We start from the raw sequence: 14985 nt of genomic DNA, 5'->3' as shown, positions 1-14985 counted from the left end.
GAACAGATGGCTCAGCAGAAAGCATATTTTAACTACCGAATTACTCTTGCTTTCTACATAGTGTGACTGTTCGATGAGGCACTTGAAGTGAACTCTATTTTCTTGTGAATGAGATGTTAATAATGCCCCCCCCCCCCTCATTCACAGGCATTATCCACCAGATGAAAGGAGACTATGAGACTGCACTGAAACTCCACAAAACCCACCTCTCCATCGCCCAGGAACTCAGTGACTATGCTGCCCAGGGCCGGGCCTACGGTAACATGGGCAACGCCTACAACGCGCTCGGGGCCTTTGACCAGGCTGTTCGCTACCACCGCCAGGAGTTGCAGATCTCTATGGAGGTCAACGACAGGGCTTCCCAGGCCTCCACCCACGGTAACCTGGCTGTGGCCTACCAGGCCCTGGGGGCGCATGACCGTGCCCTGCAGCATTACCAGAACCACCTCAACATCGCCCGCGAGCTACGGGACATACAGAGTGAGGCTCGCGCCCTGGGCAATCTGGGGAACTTCCACTGCTCCCGGGGAGAGTTTCCCCAGGCCGTGCCCTACTACGAGCAGTATCTCCGGTTGTCCCCGGACCTGCAGGACATGGAAAGTGAGGGGAAAGTCTGCCACAACCTGGGTTATGCCCACTACTGCCTGGGGAGCTACCAGGATGCCGTCAAGTACTATGAGCAGGACCTGGCCCTGGCGAAGGACCTGCATGATAAGCTGAGCCAGGCCAAAGCCTACTGTAACCTTGGACTGGCTTACAAAGCTCTGGGTGACTTCACAAAGGCAGAGGAGTGTCAGAAGTATCTCCTGTCTCTAGCCCAGTCTCTTAACAATGCACAGGCTCGCTTCAGAGCTCTCGGCAACCTGGGAGACATCTTCATCTGCAAGAAGGACGTAAACGGAGCTATCCAGTTCTATGAACAGCAGCTAGCCCTGGCTCACCAGGTGAGATTCACTGGCTCCTGTCGATCGCGGTCGAAGGAGGTACTGCCCTCCATTGGTTTGCAAGGCAGCGCTGCTCCTGTAATACTGTTGCTTTTCTCATGTCCGGATACACTGAAATTCGTGTTTGTGCTTTGGTTTCAGGTGAAGGAGCGCAGGATGGAGGCGTGTGGCTACGCAGCCCTGGGCGCCACCTACCGACTAGTGCAGAAGTACGACAAGGCGCTGGGCTACCACACCCAGGAGCTGGAGGTGTACCAGGAACTAGGCGATGTGCCTGGGGAATGCAAAGCCCACGGCCACCTGGCGGCCGTCTACATGGCCCTGGGGAAGTACGCCATGGCCTTCAAGAGCTACGAGGAGCAGCTGGAGCTCGGCCGCAGGCTAAAGGACCCGGGAGTGGAGGCCCAGGTCTATGGCAACATGGGCATAACCAAGATGAACATAGGGGTGATGGAGGAGGCCATAGGCTACCTGGAGCAACAGCTGGCCACCCTGCAGCAGCTTAGTGGCAACGAGGCCGTGCTGGACCGGGGCAGGGCCTATGGTAACCTGGGAGACTGCTATGAAGCCCTAGGGGACTTTGAGGAGGCCATTAAATACTATGACCAGTACTTATCTGTGGCCCAAAGCCTGAACCGCATGCAAGACCAGGAGAAGGCCTACCGAGGCCTGGGCAATGGACACAGGTCAGTGACATCTCTTATTAAACCCTCCTAGACACCAATAGAATCCTATAAGATTATTGGTTCTAGCTGCCTATAAGGTCAGTCAGTAGGTAAATAATGCCAATCGGTTTGAATCTTGTTGTCATACATAATAGTGCCATGTCTTTCTCAGCACCTCCACTTTTCCCACTGAATGAGTCACTTTGATTCTGTTCCAGGTAAACACTGCCATCTGCCCAAATTACCTGTTGTTGAAGTACCAAGTGAGCTTAAGTGTCAAAAAAGGATTTGGTTTGGTATACTGTGTCCTTATATCAACAGTAATTAGAAACAGTGGTCTTTAATCAAAATGTGTGGTGAAATGCGATCTCAAGCCATTAAGTATGAACTTCAGATAGTCTCTCTTTGCTAATAACATTTAAAGGCACCGTGTCATATTTTTTAATCAACTCCTGAAACACCGTTGCAAGCAGAAAACCAGTCTGCCAGTGAAAAAGTCGATTTCTGTGGTGACAGATAATTTGCTGTGACAGGGTATTGCTAATAATCAAAGTAATCCTACTTTGCATAATATATTTATCTTTTTCTGTGTGATCTTTTTTTTTTTCTTTTTTTTTTGCTGAAGCAGGTGTTTGCTTCAGGAATCATTTAGAGACACCTCCATGGTTGGTGTTGAGGATTGTGAGGCTGGTGCTTGCTACTTCCGCACTGAGCCTACTGTCCCCCAGCTGATCTGTATGCAAAGAAGCTTTGGCAGACAGACGTCTGAAACCAAGGGAACCGCAGTTAATTCGAGACGACCTTTTACGTTCTGTCTCTTTTCTTCGCTCTCTCTCGCCTTGCGCGTCTGACAGCTGATAACGTCCTGTGAGAATAATGGGCGAAACAGAAGCAGTGGCGACTACGGAATCGTCATTTCAAAGAAGATTTTTCCCCCCCCTAATATGCATCATCAACATGCTACCATAACAATCAGACAGAACCTTGTATTAGCCGTTTTTGAGTAGCCCGGGGACTGTACCTCAGACTCCAGCCTTTCTCACTTCCCCTCACTCTCTCTCTTACTCTTCTTTCGCACTAAGCAGAAAGGCTGTGAATTTGAATTATTAAGTTTAAAACAACATGTATTTTTTATGGGGAGGTACGTCTTGTCAGGTGTATTTTGGGGGTTGCACCCTGGTCTGTGACAGGGAACAGTTCATGGAGCATCACAGCTGAACCAGAGACTCAACAGACTGTCAGTCAGCTGTATGGACTGACTTCACCAGACCAACTCAGTCTTCCTTAAGCATGGCAAGCTGCCAAGTTAAGTTAAGTCAACACAAAACTGTGTAATATATGAACACAATAATTATGGGCCAGAATTAACACCACCATAAGCAAATTATTTCTCAGGAAATATACTGCAAATCCTATGCGAAAAGAGTATCTCTCTGCTCTATGCCACAGTCTCTCTTTACATTGTCTCTCACTTCTTCCCATCCTCAGAGGTTTTACTAAACCATCTTATATTACACACAACATTAATTAAGCTCAACACTACTGTTGAAATGCTCTTTCTCAAACTACTTTGGTTGCTTTGTCTGTGAGCGTGGATATGGTCTATTTGGAGGGTTTCTGCAGTGTGTGCAGCCACGTTTCGGAGAACAAAACCTTGGTGTGAATGCAGGTCTTAGTCAGTGTGTTGGCCCTATTCACAGAGAGACAGACCCTGTATCCTCCATGACTTCCCTCCAATCTAGGCCAAGTGGAGGGTGAATTATATTATATAGCAGCTCCCGGCCCACTGTATCATTATACACTCAGCCCTTCCACGTTCCCCTGCAGCCCCTACACACACACACACACACACACAGTCCATAGAGAGTCATCTGCTGTACTCTTTGTTGGGAATCTGAATATTAATTTCCATTGAATGATACAGACCTTGAAAAAAAATGCCCCAGTTCCATCTGTGTTGCCAATGTCTTGTGTGTTGCTCATTCTTTTCTAATAGTGCAATCTGGCAACATTCTGTGCCCATTAGATAATAGCTGTTATACTATTAACCTGCTAGTAGATGAGCCGAGAGACAAACAAGGTTACTGTGAAAATATTTGGAACGATTTCTGTACCTGCCGGCTCAGTGGATCCTGCATATTTCAGGCTTTCCCGGCTTCGCCCTCTGTGGACGCCCCCACCCCCCACCCCCCCATGTCCAGGCCTGACTCTCTGTCTCCCCCTGCAGGGCGATGGGTAACCTGCAGCAATCCCTGGTGTGCTTTGAGAAGCGCTTGGTGGTGGCCCATGAGCTGGGTGAGTGTGGGGGGAAGGCCCAGGCCTACGGAGAGCTGGGAGCCCTCCACAGCCAGCTGGGGAACTACGAACAGGCCATCTCCTGTCTGGAACGTCAGCTTGGCATCGCCCGGGACACCCAGGACCGCCTACTAGAGGGCGACGCCAGCTGTGGCCTGGGCGCGGTGTACCAGTCCATGGGCGAGTATGAGACAGCCCTGCGCTGCCACCAGAGTGACCTGGAGATCGGTGAGGAGACGGGCAACCCCGCCCGACAGGGCCGTGCCTACGGCAACCTGGGCCTGACGTATGAGTCCCTTGGTAACTACGAGCGGGCGGTGGTGTTCCAGGAGCAACACCTGAGCGTTGCAGCTCAGACCAACGACCTGGCGGCCAAGACCCTGGCCTACGGCAGCCTGGGGAGGACACACCATGCCCTGCAGAACTACTCCCAGGCTGTCATGTACCTGCAAGAAGGTAAGTGGGGGGTCTTGGGCAACGCAAGGGAGGATATGCAGTATCGGACAGGAAGTATTTGTCCTCTTACACTTGTGAGAGTTGGTCTTTGTGGTTACCTCTAAATGAAAATGCTTCTGTTTTGGAAGTGATGTGAAAAGCACATGCAGACCATGGTACCAATTGAAAGATGAACAGTTTGGCGATTTGGGGAAAGTTGTTAGAACCAATGTGGTCGATATGAATCCATGTATTATTGTTTCTTGTTCTTTTTTCCCTTTTTGTCTTCAGCGTGTGACAGGCATGCTCAGTTGGATTCAGATTGTTTGGTTGACTGGTCAGTCCATCAAGAAATGTCAACATTTTAGCCCGGAAAAACTGCCTGGTATCTAGCACTGTGTTTAGGCTCATTGTTCTGTTTGGTTGTATCTGAGAAGACAAGATGTTTCTGTATACTTCAGAGTACACCCTACTGCTATCCTTGGTGTGATTCAATTTCTCGTCTGTCAACAATACCTTTCCCCAGAACTCTGCGGGCTCTTTCAGGTGCGTCCTGTTTTTGAGGGTAACTTGTGTTTTCGCACCTTGCTGTGATGCCTCTGTAGTTCAGCTAGTGAAGTCTTCTGCAAATGGTTTCCTTATCTGTTGGTCATTCAATGTAGAGGTCCTGGTCTACCAAGTGCTGTTAATTGCTAAATGGTTAATCTAATATGGATGAAAATACCTTCAGGATGACAGGCTGTAGATGACAGGCTGTAGATGACAGGCTGTAGATTACAGGCTGTAGATGACAGGCTGTAGATTACAGGCTGTAGATGACAGGCTGTAGATGACAGTGTGTAGAAGACAGTGTGTAGATGACAGTCTGTAGATTACAGTGTGTAGATGACAGTGTGTAGATGACAGGCTGTAGATTACAGTGTGTAGATTACAGTGTGTAGATGACAGGCTGTAGATGACAGGCTGTAGATTACAGTGTGTAGATGACAGTGTGTAGATGACAGTCTGTAGATTACAGTGTGTAGATGACAGTGTGTAGATGACAGGCTGTAGATTACAGTGTGTAGATTACAGTGTGTAGATGACAGGCTGTAGATGACAGGCTGTAGAAGACAGGCTGTAGATGACAGTTTTGTAACTGTATAATTTCACATCCAAAGATTTGAAATACATAAAAAATTGTCACAGTCCTAATATGTTTGGAGTTAATGATGGATTCTCTTAATTTACTTCATTTGTTTGCACAAATGGCCAGTTAGCAGGAGGGCTGGGGATATCCTGTCACATGCTTAAATTCAGAACATCTGTCAGTCAAACTCATACAGCGCTGTGAAGCAGAGTCTGAGCTCAGGCTTTATGAAAAGCTTGTTACTGTACAGCCACATCTGCCCTTCTCAGCCTGGATACAGGTTCAAGTGTAACAAGCTACAAACATACCCTATGTTAATTCTTTAAGTAGGGCCAAGTAATAATTCAACCAACAGCAGAACATTTTATCTTAGACTTATAGTTTACGTACATTGTGTCTTTGTCGTTGGGTGTTTGTGCGACTGTGATTTATGCGTACGTGCACGTGTGCATTTACTGTACTCGTTTGTTTGTGCGCGTCTGTGTTTGCGCGTGCGTCTCAGCTCATCCCTGTGCTGCTTGCCACGGCTTCCGTTCTTCACACCTCTTTTAGATGTCACTTTCAAATGAGCTGCCAAAGGATCTTTTCACACTCGGTCTGACAGAATCCCGGCTCTCACACTTCATTTTCCTCTGCAGCAGCACATCCCAACATGTCCTGTTTCCAGGGCCCATCACATCACAAGTTCCCGTGGATCAGCATCTAAAATGCATCTTAATTTGGTCAGGGAAACTGACAGATAAAACCCTATTGGTATTATAAATAATGTGCATTATCCAAATATTTGTAAAATAATAATAAAATGCCATTATTACTCCCCGACTGTTGTGATTTTATTATTAAAAATATTAAATATTATTTCAATAATATTGTGTAAAGAAAATATATATGAATGGTCCACAGACCACAGGTTGATAATGGTGAAAAGTTCTTACTCTCTGTAAAATGAATCAGGCCACTAACCGTACGTGGAGTGGTTGTCCCAGGGAGGACGTGACAGAGATCAGCATGCAGGGCTCATTGTGTGCTGTTAACATTATCTCCATAGGTGGAAAGGTTGTTTTGTCCTTCCTCCTTTAGCGAAGAGATGAACTGGAATATCTCCCCTCCTCCAGGGCTTGTAGTGAGCTGGACATTGTTCCAGCCCGGCGTTGTTGGGCTTTAATGGAAACAAAGGAGTCGTGCTGGAGACAGGCCGCTCCATGTCTTCTATGTCCCTTTCTCTTCTGTCCTTGATTTGTTCCTTGGTCCAGCTTTGAAAAAGGAAAAAACACTACCTTCCCTATCTTTGACAGCCAATTATTTCTGGCCAACCTACCCAGACCAAGTTGACATAGTATATTTTTTTTCCCTCAAGTTCCATTTTTCTCGCCCCCCCCCCCCCCCATCCACCCCACCCCCCACCCCTCCCGCATGTTGTTGTTTTTGCTTCCTGAAAAAGATTTATTGGAAGGAGGCCTAGGAAAGTAGCTCCTCTCAAGTGCTTGTAGTGCCAGCATGTGACCTCAGCAATTAATTTCTGCAGTATTCCTTTTCATTTATTCATCATGTGCTTTTATAATTAGGTGACACAATGTCAGGCTTCGGTCCCTTCACTGTCACAGTGCCTCTAGTGTGTGGAGCCTATGGATGCTTGTATATAAACATTGTAGTCGTTTTTTGAGGGCCTCCAAAAAAATTAAAATATGGATGTACACATATGTATGTACACTGTCTGTGTGTGCATTCATGCAGTACTGTGGAACGGCCTGAGGCGTGCGTGTGCGTGTGCGTGTGTGTGTGTGTGTGTGTGTGTGTGGAGTCACAGGGTGCCTGGGACCCCAGAGCTGTAGTGAATCTCTTCTCCAGCTGTCAGGCAGCCTTTAAAGTGTTCTCTAGTTGCTCTTCAGGGTTCAGCCAGCCACAGAGCCAGCACCACATTCTCATGTCAGCATCCACTACGTGACTGGGCCTGCAGGGCACACCAAAGGCACACACACTGACACACACTGACACTCACACTGACTCTCACTGACACTCACACTGACTCTCACTGACACACTCTGACACTCACACTGACACTCACTGACACACACTGACACTCACACTGACACACACACTGACACTCACACTGACACACACTGACACTCACACTGACACTCACACTGACACACTGACACACACTGACACTCACTGACACACACTGACACTCACACTGACACTCACTGACACACACTGACACTCACACTGACACTCACTGACACACACTGACACTCACACTGACACACACACTGACACTCACACTGACACACACACTGACACTCACTCTGACACTCACACTGACACGCAGTGACACTTACTGACACACACTGACACTCACTGACACACACACTGACACACACACTGACACTCACACTGACACTCACTGACACACACTGACACTCACTCTGACACTCACACTGACACTCACACTGACACACACACTGACACACACTCTGACACTCACACCGACACACACTGACACACACTGACACTCACACTGACACACACTGACACACACAGTGACACTCACACAGTGACACACAGTGACACTCACTGACACTGACACACACACTGACACACACTGACACTCACTGACACCCACAGTGATACAGAAAGTCAGGGCCAGTCAGAGACATCCCTAATGGACATTATTATCATCTGCATTATTGTCCACTATATTAGCATCACCTTTATTATAATTCATTATAAAATCATCCTCTTTATTATAATCCTTTAGATTGTTATGCACTATATTATCATCCACTAGAATATCATCCCCTATATTATCATCCACTATATTATCATCCACTCTATTATCATCCACTATATTATCATCCACTCTATTAACATCCACTATATTATCATCCACTCTATTATCATCCACTCTATTAACATCCACTCTATTAACATCCACTATATTATCATCCACTCTATTATCATCCACTCTATTAACATCCACTATATTATCATCCACTATATTATCATCCACTCTATTATCATCCACTATATTATTATGCACTTTATTATTATCCAATCTATTATCATCCGCAATATTATAATCCATTTACTTATCATCCACAATTTTTTCCGCAGGAGGATGCGTTGAAGGTTATCTACATACGGTACATGATGTGACGATACTGCATGTTGCATGATCATTTAGTGTGAACCTCATTATGGAAAAACAAGCGGTTTTTGGATTGCCTTTAAAGCTAAATTGTAAGTCTTGTTAACAGTGACAGAGCGTGAGTTTGACTTAGAGAGACATGAGAGAAGTGAAGGGTAAGGGCACCAAGAAATGAGAAGGATCATTTCCATGGGTTTTCTCTCAAGCTCCCGACCTTAATGAGAGCTGAGTAGTGCAGAGAGTCTGCCAGTGCTGCCATAGCAGGTAGGATGAGAAGGGACGTGATACTGGAGGAGGCCAGACATAGAGGAGGGAAAGGCAGAGAGAATTAGAGATCTGGAGGAGACAGCTGGAGAAGAGAGTTAGGGGGTGTGAGGTAGAGAGGCTGAGCGGGGGAGGAAGGCGGAGGGGCAAAGAGAGAGAGAAAGGAGTGGTTTGAAGGAGAGATGGGGGAGAGCTCGGGGAGAGGGGAGTGTTACAGGCTTCAAAGGCGCCCGTCTCTCTGAGGAGGCACTCACAGAGTGGAGCAGCCCTAGTGTCAGGAGGGAGCTGTGCTGCTGGGTCTAGTCTAATGTCAGGAGGGAGCTGTGCTGCTGAGGCTGGTCTGGTGTCAGGAGGGAGCTGTGCTGCTGAGGCTGGTCTGGTGTCAGGAGGGAACTGTGCTGCTGGGTCTAGTCTAATGTCAGGAGGGAGCTGTGCTGCTGAGGCTGGTCTGGTGTCAGGAGGGAGCTGTGCTGCTGAGGCTGGTCTGGTGTCAGGAGGGAGCTGTGCTGCTGAGGCTGGTCTGGTGTCAGGAGGGAGCTGTGCTGCTGGGTCTAGTCTGGTGTCAGGAGGGAGCTGTGCTGCTGAGTCTAGTCTGGTGTCAGGAGGGAGCTGTGCTGCTGGGGCTGGTCTGGTGTCAGGAGGGAGCTGTGCTGCTGGGGCTGGTCTGGTGTCAGGAGGGAGCTGTGCTGCTGGGTCTAGTCTAATGTCAGGAGGGAGCTGTGCTGCTGAGGCTGGTCTGGTGTCAGGAGGGAGCTGTGCTGCTGAGGCTGGTCTGGTGTCAGGTGGGAGCTGTGATGCTGGGGCTGGTCTGGTGTCAGGAGGGAGCTGTGCTGCTGGGGCTGGTCTGGTGTCAGGAGGGAGCTGTGCTGCTGGGTCTAGTCTGGTGTCAGGAGGGAGCTGTGCTGCTGGGTCTAGTCTGGTGTCAGGAGGGAGCTGTGCTGCTGAGTCTAGTCTGGTGTCAGGAGGGAGCTGTGCTGCTGGGTCTAGCCTGGTGTCAGGAGGGAGCTGTGCTGCTGGGTCTAGTCTGGTGTCAGGAGGGAGCTGTGCTGCTGAGGCTGGTCTGGTGTCAGGAGGGAGCTGTGCTGCTGGGGCTGGTCTGGTGTCAGGAGGGAGCTGTGCTGCTGGAGCTGGTCTGGTGTCAGGAGGGAGCTGTGCTGCTGGGGCTAGTCTGGTGTCAGGAGGGAGCTGTGCTGCTGGAGCTGGTCTGGTGTCAGGAGGGAGCTGTGCTGCTGGAGCTGGTCTGGTGTCAGGAGGGAGCTGTGCTGCTGGGTCTAGTCTGGTGTCAGGAGGGAGCTGTGCTGCTGGGCCTGGTCTGGTGTCAGGAGGGAGCTGTACTGCTGGGTCTAGTCTGGTGTCAGGAGGGAGCTGTGCTGCTGGGTCTAGTCTGGTGTCAGGAGGGAGCTGTGCTGCTGGAGCTGGTCAGGTGAAGGAGTACTAGTGTAAGATGGGTGTTCCCGTTTTATCTGGGTCAGACCCAGACACACTGTGCTCCAGGAATGACTGGAAGTACAGGGAGTGATACAAGGGAAGCTGGATATCATGGCCCATTTTCTCTCCCCTCCACACAAAAAGTGTTTCCCCCTTGGCACAGAGAAATGGGGAAGATAGACACACTTAATGTGAAGTTTGGCCGCAGTGTTGCACAGGCAAGCAGCCTGATTCAAAGCCCGGAGTGTGTGCTGCTGGTTGACATGTGATCCACTGTCTGTCCTTTTCCCATCATTACCTCTGTGGAGTGTTTCATCACAGTAATTGGGTGAAACCAAGCAGTCGGCAGGCAGGCTGAGGACGCATGCAAAGATGTGACATACGTGTCACCAGTGGAGGGATTGAGATGGGGAAACAGCCTCCTCGCCAGGTGATCCGAACACAGGAAAACTCTCCCTGGGATTCCGCTGAGGACGTTTATAATGACGTGTGATGAGCTACTCAGATTGATCCATCCTCTCGGTGTGTTGTGTCTTCAGCGTGTGCTTGAGTGGATGAAATGTGCTGGTTGGGTTCTTAGCTCTGAGTCTGTTGTCTCTAGACTGTATTAAAGCTATTATGTTTGCTTAGTCCTCCACTTCCCGGGGACAGAAGCATTTTGTGTTTGTGTTTGCTCAGCCACTCGATAGTTACCATTGATTACCAGGCAGTAGAAACCTACATTAGTATCCTAACAGTCTCTTACTGTGTGTGTGTGTGTGTGTGTGTGTGTGTTTGTGAGTGTCTGTGTGCCCACGTGAGAGAGAGAGAGTGCATGTGCCAGCGTGTGCGTGTCCCAGACTGAGTAGGTTTTTACAACTGATGCCAAACATTAGCTTGTCCACTGTCAGAACATCAGTACCACGCAAAGCTCACATCTGTTACCCAGAAAGATACCTGAGTGTCTGCCGATAACTCTGAATTATTTCTAATCTCCCTCCCTCCTCCCTCTCCAGGCCTACGGCTGGCGGAGCAGCTGGCTCGCCGTGAGGATGAGGCTAAGATCCGCCACCGACTGGGGCTGTCTTTGTGGGCCAGTGGGAACCTGGAGGAGGCCCAGCACCAGGTACCCATCCGACGTGAACATCACACAGCAAACAAACACCCTGCACGGGGACGCGCCAACAGATCCACATCTGCAGACAGACATCGTGGATGGAAAAAGGGGGGGGGGGGGTGAAGATCTTGTGACCCCACGCTAGCAATGAAGGGAGGTAGCTAAGGAATTTGAGGAAGAGGAAGGAAAGGTAGAGAGGGACGAGAGAGAAGAGTGTAAAGATTCTGTTCAGGGCCCAGCAGAACCACTGAGTATGTACAGCAGGGTTCTTCAGGACCTGTTAGAACCACTGAGTCTGTACAGCAGGGTTCTTCAGGGCCCGGCAGAACCACTGAGTCTGTACAGCAGGGTTCTTCAGGGCCCGGCAGAACCACTTGGTCTGTATAGCAGTGTTCTACAGGGCCGGGCGGAACCACTGGGTCTGTACAGCTGGGTTCTTCAGGGCCCGGCAGAACCACTCGGTTTGTATAGCAGTGTTCTACAGGGCTGGGCGGAACCACTGGGTCTGTACAGCAGGGTTCTGCAGGGCCCGGACTGTGAGAATGATCTCAGCCCACTAGCTCACTTGACCCAGCGGAATAGAACATCTCCCCAACGTCTTTCTCTTATATATTCTGTACTCATTTCACCTGGGTGGTTGCTTTTTTCTGCTCTAATTACATCTAAAATCGGTTTAAAATGCCAATAAGGCATCTCCTGGGTTCAGGGTGTCCTGGCCGCGCCCCTCATGCCTTACTGTTTATATATAAAGTACATAAATCTCTTGCTTATCTCAGTTTCTCTAGTATCCTTATTCCCATAACCCACAGACTTTATAAGTAAAAAGATAGGACTATTTTGTTACATCCCAGCTCTTTACCTGGGAACTCGGTTACGTTTGGGATATTTTCTTCAGTGGAAAATCAAAGGACACAGTTGTCCTCAGAGTGTAAATGAGCTGATTATTCATGAGGAAGCGGGGTTGCTACTACTTCAGCTAGATGACCTTGGTAAATAGCCTGACCCACTTCAGGGCTGATTTACATACCCCACTATGTCCCGTTACGCACTGTTACTGCAGCTTAATATTCACACAGCATCTGTAGTGTTGGAATGAGAAAACTTGACCCCATGTTCTGTAAGTCGCTCTGGATAACAGCATCTGCTAAATGACTCAGATGTAATGTTCCCCTTTCTCCGCATTTAAACCCATTTGTGTTTTGACACTCTGACTCTGATCTGCCTCGTCGTCTGTGGCAGAGCGTTTTGACCTGCCCACCGTTCAGTCAGATTCATGATGAATACACGCTGTCATATTGTCACTGGTGGAGGCAGTAATAGATAGATGAGTGAACTGAGGTGAGTTTGAGGTCTATCAGAGGTGCTGAAGAAAGTAGCTGTGGGAAAAGACACTGGGAGAGTCATTTCAGGCATCATAATAGATCCTAAATATCCCACTGTAATGGTAACCATGGATTATACAGTCTGTATAAACGGTTTCATAAATGGACTAGAGTCCTGTTTTACAGTATTGATGTCACATTGTCTAGACGGGACATTGCGAACACAGCGCTTTTTGGATTGTTTTCGTTTAATCTGTAAAGGGCGGCGTTGGGCCAGGGGGAAGGTGGTGTGAGGAATTAGTTCCCTCTTAAAATGGATGTCCGTGTGGCCAAAAGATTGAACTTCCACTGTAGCAATCAGCCTGCAGCCCTATCAGCAGAATCAGCCGGCCCAGACCGGAACGCTAATGCTACAGAATCACACTGTCCCTTCTGGTCGGACATACTGTACTGGCTGACCTTGGAGATGGACCTGGCCAGCTGTAACACACACACACACACACACACAAGATCATTTCTATTCCCATCCCGTTTCGGAACGGTTAATCTGTGTGTGTGTGTGTGTGTGTGTGTGTGTGTCTCAGTCCCACTGCTGGCCTCATGCCGTCTGGATGTGTGAGGTAGAACATTCTCTCGTCTTCTTAAAGGCCTGCCAACAGAGGAGGAATAGGAAATCAATAACAACCCTCATGAGTCAGCACTCCTGGCTGGCCCAGACTGCAGCACCGCACGGCCTCCACCCAATCCTCCTTCCTCTCTCTCTCCAGCCTCATGGAAGTGTCCAGGAGGAACAGAGCACAGACGCATGGAGCTGGAAAGCTTTGTTTTTGTGGGCCGACTGTTTCTCTGTGTAGCCCAGGTGACGGCTTAGCATGCGAATGCCGTCTCTGTCGTCCCCTCTTGTTGTCTGGGCAGAGATGAGTGGAGATGAGAGGGCAGGTTGGCTGTGTTGTTGTGAGGGGGGAGCGAGCGGTGCAGAAACGTCCTATAACCCGAAGGAGGGCTGCCGCCATCTAGTGGCTTCGCTCCACTCCTGCACCGCTGCCTGCGTTAGTCGGAACTGTCTTTCAGTGTTTTACACAGGGAGGGTGGATGTGTCTGATAATTCTGTGGTGGTTGTTATTTGTCCTGCAGCTCTACCGAGCGTCTGCGCTGTTTGAGACCATTCGCCACGAGGCCCAGCACAGCACGGACTACAAACTGTCTCTGTTCGATCTGCAGACCTCCTCCTACCAGGCTCTCCAGAGGGTCCTTGTCAGCCTAGGTACTCCCACGCCACACTGCCTGAGGCTCCTCCCCTCCGCTCTGTCTCGCCTTTGTTTGTGTCTGTGTAACATTTTACCCCATAACGACCTCCGTTGACCCCCCGTCGTCCAGGTCACCACGACGAGGCCTTGGCGGTGGCGGAGCGGGGTCGGACCCGGGCCTTCGCTGACCTGCTGGTGGAGCGGCAGACGGGCCAGCAGGACTCGGACCCCTACACCCCGGTCACGGTGGAACACATCCTGGACACTGTGAACAGCCAGAGGGCTCTGGTGCTCTACTTCTCCATGGCTGCTGGGTACCTGTACAGCTGGCTGCTGGCCCCAGGAGCCGGTAAGGGGTTGGGGGCAGTGAAACTGTGGGTCCACTGGCTCGGTGTGTCTGTGACGGAAGGCTAAACGGACCCTGTCCGTCTGTATCAGTCTGTTATGCCACGTCAAACGGCACATGAAACACACGTGCGTCTGCACACGGAAGTCCAACTGTGAATATGGTCTTGATTGCTCTTTGTCCAGCTGAGCCCTGGAAGTCGTGGCTTGTGTTCAGAGGAAGGCGAGGGTAAGAAAGGCCCACTTTAACACAAAGCGCCAGTCTGCCACTCCACTGCTGGCAACGCCAACCATGCCTCCTACCCCGAGGGCAACTGCCAATCAACCATTGTAACCCAGGGTGACAAATCCATACAACACTTGCACAATCTACATCCACACATGCAAGTCAACAGGGAAACACACATATTGCTGTGCACATTACACACAGACAGTCTCTCACCAACCAGCTTTGGGCTTTAGTTTGCGTTGCCTTTAGCCGTGATACACCGTTCCTTCTGTCTCTCTCCCCGTAGAGAATAGGAGAGCCTCTGAAGCCCAGTCTCAGCCTGACTGCCAACTCTGGCTGCCATGGAGACAGCGAGCCCTTCTCTTTTAGCGCTACTCGACAAAGTGTGAATGAAAGCTGTGACCCATAACACATGCCAAGAAGCCTTGATCAGTTGAT

At 49.5% G+C, this 14985-nt stretch overlaps 2 protein-coding genes across 2 annotated transcripts in view; both read left to right on the top strand.

Moving 5' to 3' along the window:
• Positions 1 to 14985, top strand: part of LOC105014265 (tetratricopeptide repeat protein 28) — a 237848-nt gene that overhangs the window by 207315 nt on the left and 15548 nt on the right. Inside the window, exons 7-12 of the mRNA XM_029124631.2 lie at positions 148 to 944; positions 1086 to 1630; positions 3837 to 4360; positions 11304 to 11413; positions 13861 to 13990; positions 14104 to 14322. Of these exons, the coding sequence (XP_028980464.2) occupies positions 148 to 944; positions 1086 to 1630; positions 3837 to 4360; positions 11304 to 11413; positions 13861 to 13990; positions 14104 to 14322 (2325 nt within the window). The remainder of the gene's footprint in view (positions 1 to 147; positions 945 to 1085; positions 1631 to 3836; positions 4361 to 11303; positions 11414 to 13860; positions 13991 to 14103; positions 14323 to 14985) is intronic.
• Positions 9053 to 10792, top strand: LOC117595423 (loricrin-like). The gene is made up of 2 exons (XM_034296417.1): positions 9053 to 10303; positions 10630 to 10792. Exons 1-2 carry the CDS (start codon positions 9188 to 9190, stop codon positions 10630 to 10632), a joined length of 1119 nt encoding a protein of 372 aa, XP_034152308.1. The 5' UTR covers positions 9053 to 9187; the 3' UTR covers positions 10633 to 10792.

This window comes from Esox lucius, chromosome 13 (assembly GCF_011004845.1).
Source record: "Esox lucius isolate fEsoLuc1 chromosome 13, fEsoLuc1.pri, whole genome shotgun sequence".
Taxonomy (NCBI): Eukaryota; Metazoa; Chordata; class Actinopteri; order Esociformes; family Esocidae; genus Esox; species Esox lucius.
This window is presented reverse-complemented; position numbering and strand designations above follow the sequence as displayed.